Genomic DNA, 7,379 nt, shown 5'->3' with positions numbered 1-7,379 from the left:
AGAAAAAAAGAAAAAAAAAAAAGATGAGGAGGCTGGGCATGGTAGCTCACGCCTATAAAGCCTAGCACTTTGGGAAGCCCAGGCAGGTGGACTGCCTGAGCTCACAGGTTTAAGACCAGCCTGAGCAAGTGTGAGACCCTGTCTCTAAAGTTAAAAAAACAAACAAAAAAAAAAACAGCCAGGCATTGTGGCAGACAAATCACTTGAACCCAAGAATTTGAGGTTGCTGTGAGCTATGACCCTATGGCACTCTACCAAGGGCAACAAAGTGAGATTCTCTCTCTCTCAAAAAAAAAAAAAAAAGAGGAAGAAAAGCATAAAGGAAAAATAAGGACTAAAAGACAGCTGCAATAATCAAGAATAGGAAATTTAAAAAGCCCTTAAAGAGGCCTGGTGCCCCAGGCAGCGCCTGTGGCTCAAAGGAGTAGGGCACTGGCCCCATATGCCGGAGGTGGCAGGTTCAAACCCAGCCCCAGCCAAAAACTGCAAAATTAAAAAAAAAAAAAGAGGCTTGGTGCCCATAGTTCAGGGGTTACAGTGCGGGCCACATACACCAGGGGTGGCTGGCTCAAACCTGGCCTGGGCTTGCTAAACAAAAATGACAACTACAACAAAAAAATAGCCAGCATGGTGGTGGGTGCCTGTAGTCCCAGCTACTTGGGAAGATGAGGCAAGAGAATTGCTTAAGCCCAAGTGTTTGAGGTTGCTATGAGCTGTGACGCCACAGCACTCTACCAAGGTCAATATAATGAAACTGTCTCCAAACAATAAATAAATAAATAAATAAAAAGCCCTTATGGAATCCATTTAAACTAAAATGAATGTGGTTAATATACAAATGTCACACATCTCCAAGGGCTTCTTACTACATCTAAGACAGCAATGTAGCTTTCGCTAAGCTATAATGCTTTATTTGTTTCATCTCTGGCTACTTCTATGTTTCTATCCTCCTCACACAATGGCCTCTCTGCTATTCCTCTTACCAAACACTGCCACTTACCTCAGGTCTTTTACATGTACCATTACCTCTGGCAGGAATATTTTCCTCCTAAAGAGTCCCAAGGCTCACTCCTTTCTTTAGTCGTGTCTCTTCTCAAATACCATCTCATCTGAGGCCCTGCTAGAGATTACCTTGATTACCTTACTTAAAACTTTACTTTAGTCTGGGTGAGGACTCACATCTGTAATCCTAATGCTCTGGGAGGCCAAGAGGGGTGGATTGCTTGAGTGCAGGAGTTCCAGACCAGCCTGAGCTAGAGTGAGACCCTGTCGCCTCTACTAATATTAGAAAAAACTAGCTGGGCATGGTGGTACTTGCCTGTAGTCCCAGCTATTCAGGAGGCTGAGGCAAAAGGATCTCTTAAGCCCAAGAGACTGAGATTGCTGTCAGCTATAATACCATGGTACTCTACCCACTGTGACAGAGTAAATAAAATTTTACTGGAGACACAGTGATTTTCTTTTTTTCTTTTTTTTTTTGACAGAGCCTCAAGCTGTCCCCCTGGGTAGAGTGCCGTGGCACTATAGCTCACAGCAACCTCCAACTCCTGGGCTCAAGCGAGTCTCCTGCCTCCGCCTCCTGAGTAGCTGGGACCACAGGCGCCCGCCACAACGCCAGGCTATTTTTTGGTTGCAGCCGTCATTGTTGTTTGGCGGGTCCGGGCTGGGGATTCGAACCCGCCACCTTAGGTGTACGTGGCTGGCGCCTTAGCTGGTTGAGCTATAGGCGCCGAGCCGACACAGTGATTTTCAACTGGTGTGCTGAGAAAATTTTTAGAGAGCATTAAATTATCATTATTTTTTGAGACAGTCTCAAACAGCTCACAGCAACCTCAAACTCTTGGGCTTAAGTGATTCTCTTGCCTCAGCCTCCCAAGTATGTAGGACTACAGGCTCAGTGCCTATAGCTCAGTGGCCAGGGTGCCAGCCACATACACTAGAGCTGGTGGGTTCAAATCCAGTCCAGGTCTGCGAAGCTGGGAGTATAGGCACCTGCCATAATGCCCAGCTATTTTTGTTGTTGTTGCAGTTGTCATTGTTTTAGCTGGCCTGGGCTGGGTTCAAACCTGCCAGCCTCAGTGTATGGGCACTGAGTCAATATATTCTGTTTTTTAGTCCTTTTTTTTTTTCTAAAGAGATAGTCTTACTTTATGGCCCTCGGTAGAGTGTCGTGGAAATCACAGCTCACAGCAACCTCCAACTCCTAGGCTTAGATGATTCTCTTGCCTCAGCCTCCCAAGTAGCTGGGACTATAGGCGCCTGCCATAATACCTGGCTATTTTTTTTGTTGCAGTTTGGCCGGGGTCGGGTTCGAACTCGCCACCCTTGGTATATGGGGCTGGTGCCCTACTCACTGAGCCACAGACACCCCCTTTAGTCCCTTTTTTTTGATCAACATAATTTAAGTGTGCCACAGAAGTTCGTAGGTTCAGGTGTACTGAGCAATAAAAAAGGCTGAAAAACACTTGACTAGAGCATTCAACAACCTCAAAATATATAGTCAGCTCTCCATATTCATGGGTTCTACATCTGTGAATTCAACTAACCATGGATAATACTAAAAAAAAAAAAAGGATGGTTGTGTTGTACTGAACATGTATACATTTTTCTTATAGTCTCTAAGAATACAGTCTAATTACTTACAGAGCATTTACATTGTATTGGGTATTATAAGTAATCTAGAGATGATTTAAAGTATATGAGAGGATGTGTGTTGGTTATATGCACATACTATGCCATTTTATATAAGAGGATTTGAACATCAGTGGATTCTGGTATCTGTGAGGTGTCCTAGAACCAATTCGCCAAGAACACTGAGAGACAACTGTATATCTCTTGTGTTGCTTTTTCTCTCATTAGAATATAAGCTTAAAGGAAGGTAAAGAGTTTCTCAATCTTGTTCACTGCATTATCTCCAAACCTCAGAACTTTATCTAGCCCAGAGGCTCAATAATCAATAAGTGTGTTGTATGAAGAATCTAAGTACTGCACAAGACAAGAAAAAACCCTGGGTACTAATGATTCTTTCTTTGACATTCCAGAAAAGGCAAAACCATAGAGATAGTAACAAGATCAATGACTGCAGGGAGAGGTGGAATGAAAAGGAAGAACACAAATAATTTTTAGGGCAGTGAAAATATGCTATATGATACTCTAGTGGATACATTTGTCCAAACCCACAGAATGTACAACACCAAAAGTGAACCCTAATGTAAACTATGAACTTTGTGTGATTATGAAATCAGTGTAGGTTCATAAATTATAACAAATGTACCATTCTGTTGGGTGGTATTGATAAACGGGAGTGGGTATGGTCATGAAGGGACCAAAGGCACACGAGAAATTTCTGTTACCTTCCTCTTGATGTTGCTGTAAACCACTCTAAAAAATAAAGTCTACAAAAAAAAAAAAAAAGGACTCTAAGTAGTAAAGTTGAAAAAAATTTTTTTCAAAGAAAAATGGATATAAATATCGACTAGTTGACTGGTATATTCTATTCAGCCATAGTGCTTATAAATAGGATTTCATGAACTGTTTAAGAATTCTAAAAAGCATCAAAAACAGATTTATAGAATGTGCCCTTCTAGAAGTATATTCTGATTTCTAGCTACACAAAAGGAACTGATCATTAGCTACACAGTCCCTTACAACTGATGTCTCTACTGTCCAGTCTGTTCAGCTAGCAAGCCATCAGGACTAAAGGAAAGAACAAAGCACTTCCACATGGCTCCCTGAAGTCCCAATAACCAGTTGTTCAACCAGCTGTCAGCAAAGGGGGACCTGTCTAACTCTCCCGAAAGCACCACGCAGAGCCGTCACACCCCACCAGTTGTGTAATCACATCAGCAATCAGGTGTTTATGAATTAGGAAATTCCTTTAGTGTTTTGAAATAAAATAACCAAGGACAAAAGACAAAAACATGACTCACACATGAAACCTGACTACTTGCGAGCTGGAAATCAACAGCCCTCTCTAACAACTGCTTCCTGGGCCTAGCTTTCCTTTTGCCCTTTTCTTTCTCATTACTCCTACTTGAGTCTAATAATGTAAGCTAGGTACGGTAACAAAAAAGCTAACACAGTTCCATTCTACCTACTTTCATGATTACTTTCAAAAATTTAGTTAGGCAATAAGCAAAACAGAAAGAAATACTACACTGTCCCCTAATATTCTGAAATGCTCCTTCTTTAATGTACTAAAGGAAGAAAGGATCAGGCAGATAAAATAATATTTGAAAAGAAAGACACAAAAATCAGCAAGTCTAACAATTTCCAACAGCATTTCTAATAGTTATCTTCAAAATTTGGGAAGGAAGGGATCCTAAAAGAAAACCTGGATTATATCTTTAACTTTTTTTTTTGAGAGAATCTCATTATGTCACTCTCGGTAGAGTGCCCTGGCGTTATACCTCACAGCAACCTCCAACTCCTGGGCTTAAGTGATTCTCCTGCCTCAGCCTCCCAAGTAGGTGGCTGGGACTAGAGGCGCCCGCCACAATACCCGGCTATTTTTTTTGTTGCAGTTGTTTAGCTGGCTCGGGCCTGGGTTCAAACCCACCACCTTTGGTGTATGTGGCTGGTGCCATAACCACTGAACTATGGGAGCTGAATCTTTAACTTTTCTAACCAGTAAGAAAAGCCAATACAGCTTTTCTTTGCTTCTTTAAATAGTGACATGTAATTCTCTGATTGGTTATCTAGGTAAAAGTACCAGAAAACTTTGCAAGCATGAAAAGATAGGGAAACTTCTGACTTGAGAGACAACATACCAAAAGGTTCTATAAATTGATAAAGTTTTTCACCAACTGATATCGCTTCTGTATACTGACGCAGATGATAAAGAATGACCGCTTGGTTATAATACAACATGCTGTTTTCAACATCATCTAATCCATCCATTTCTTCAACAGCCGAATGGACCTATAAAACAATCAACAAAGATTGTACTCTAAAAACATCATTAAGGAAATAAAGCGCAAAAATGAAAGATCCATTTAAGTTAACAGAAACACAACTTTTTTTTTTTTTTTTTTAACTGAGACAGAGTCTCACTTTGTCACCCTTGGTTGTAGCTCACAGCAACTTCCAACTCTTGGGCTCAAATGATTCTCTTGCCTCAGCCTCCCTAGTAGCTGGGACTACAAGCACCTGCCACAATTATTTATTTATTAATTTTTTTTTTGTTAAGCAGGCCCGTGCGGGGTTCAAACCCACCAGCCCTGGAGCATGTGGCTGGCACCCTAACAACTAAGCAATGGGTGCCCAGCCAAGCCAACACTCTTATTCTTAATTTTTCCAACAGTACCTCTAGATTTTCAATTACTCTCACATACCAACAATTATTTCATTTGTCTGTTTCATACACAATAAAATTCTGCTTTTTCTTTTTTTTTTTTTTTTTTTGGGGTTAGAGTCTTACTCTGTCACCCAGGTTAGATTGCAGTGGCATCACCACAAGTGACTGCATCTTCAAACTCTATGGCTCAAGTGATTCTCTTGCCTTAGCATCCCAAGTAGCTGGGACTACAGGCGCCCACCACAATGCCCAGCTATTTTTCAAGACAAGGTCTCACTCTGGCTCAGGTGGGTCTCAAACCTGTGAGCCTCAGGCAATCCATCTGCCTAGACCTCCCAAGTGCTGGGATTACAGGTATGAGCCATCATGCCTGGCCTTCAGCTTTTACTTTCTTTTTTTTTTTTTTTTTGAGACGGAGCCTCAAGCTATCCCCCTGGGTAGAGTGCCATGGCATCACGCTCACAGCAAACTGGGCTCAAGCGAGTCTCCTGCCTCAGCCTCCCAAGTAGCTGGGACTACAGGCGCCCGCCACGACGCCCGGCCATTTTTTGGTTGCAGCCGTCATTGTTGTTTGGCGGGCCCGGGCTGGGGATTCGAACCCTCCACCTTAGGTGTATGTGGCCGGCGCCTCAGCCGCTTGAGCCACAGGCGCCGAGCCAGCAGCTTTTACTTTCATTTTAAAATTTTATTTACTTACTTGTTATTATTATTATTTTGTAGAGACAGAGTTTTAGTTTATCACCCTCGGTAGAGTGCTGTGGAGCTCATAGCAACCTCCAACTCCTGGGCTTAGGCTATTCTGCCTCAGCTTCCTGGGTAGCTGGGACTATAGGCACCCGCCACAACGCCCAGCTATTTCATGTTGCAGTTTGGCAGGGGCCAGGTCTGAACCCGTTACCTTCGGCATATGGGGCTGGCGTCCTACTCACTGAACCACAGGCATCGCCCAATGTATTTATTTTTTTGAGACAGGGTCTTGCTCTATTGCTCAGGATGGAGTGCAGTGATGTAATCACAGTTCAATAGTTCACTGCAACTTAAAACTCCTGAGCACAAGTAATCAATCCTCTTACCTCAGCCTCCTTGAGGAGCTTGGCCTACAGGTATGTGCCACTACACTCAGCTAAGTTTTCTACTTTTTGTAGAGACAAAGTCTCACTATGTTGCCCAGCCTGGTCTGGAACTCCTGGCCTCAAGGGATCCAACCACCTCAGCCTCCCAAAGTGGTAGGATTACAGGTGTGAGCTACCACACCTGGACAAGTAAAACATTTTTGGGGATTTTATTAAGTACTTAGCAAAAGGCAAGGCAATTCTCTTCTTAGCCATGATGAAAATATATTCCCTGTTTTAACTGCCAGTATGTTTCTAATGGGATTCCCACTTTCTTTCTTTCTTTTTTTTTTTTTTTGAGACAGAGTTTTACTATGTTGCTCTTGGTAGAGTACCATGGCATCACAGCTCACAGCAACTTCTAACTCTTAGGCTTAAGTGATTGATTCTCTTGCTTCAGCCTCCCAAGTAGCTGGGACCACAGGTGCCCACCACAATGCCTGGCTATTTTTTGTTGTTGTTGTTATTGCTGTCATTGTTGTTTAGCAGGCCCTGGCTGGGTTCCAGCCCACTAGTCCCAGTGCATGTGGCTGGTGCCCTAACCATTAAGTACAGGTACCAAGCCGGGATTCCCACTTTCTAATTTCATGAGTGACAAAGGGCAACATGGGAAGTGGGAAGAACTCAGGATGACCTTTCTCACAAACATGTTATATAGTATGCATTGTCTGAGGCCGTTTTGTAAAAATGGAAATAATACTTAAACATTAACAATAGTTAACTACTTACCATGTGCTAGGTTTACTATGTTAAATCCTTACCATAATTCTAGGACATAGATAACTTCATTTCCATTTTATAGATGAGGAAACCAGGACAGAAAAGCTTAATTACTTTGTCCAAGACCATATGCCTAAGAAGTGTATTTTCAGGTTTTGTTCCATAATAAAAAAGAATAATTTTTTTAAAGTAATGAACAACAAAAATACACTATATCACACATGTTGGTTACAATAGACTTTTTTTTTTTT

At 42.1% G+C, this 7,379-nt stretch overlaps 1 protein-coding gene across 1 annotated transcript in view; it reads right to left on the bottom strand.

The window, feature by feature from the left end:
• Positions 1-7,379, bottom strand: part of CNOT10 (CCR4-NOT transcription complex subunit 10) — a 99,723-nt gene that overhangs the window by 68,008 nt on the left and 24,336 nt on the right. Inside the window, exon 4 of the mRNA XM_003781773.3 lies at positions 4,770-4,920. Within this exon, the coding sequence (XP_003781821.1) occupies positions 4,770-4,920 (151 nt within the window). The remainder of the gene's footprint in view (positions 1-4,769; positions 4,921-7,379) is intronic.

This window comes from Otolemur garnettii, unplaced genomic scaffold (assembly GCF_000181295.1).
Source record: "Otolemur garnettii isolate 467f Iridium unplaced genomic scaffold, OtoGar3 scaffold00002, whole genome shotgun sequence".
NCBI classification, from domain to species: Eukaryota; Metazoa; Chordata; class Mammalia; order Primates; family Galagidae; genus Otolemur; species Otolemur garnettii.
This window is presented reverse-complemented; position numbering and strand designations above follow the sequence as displayed.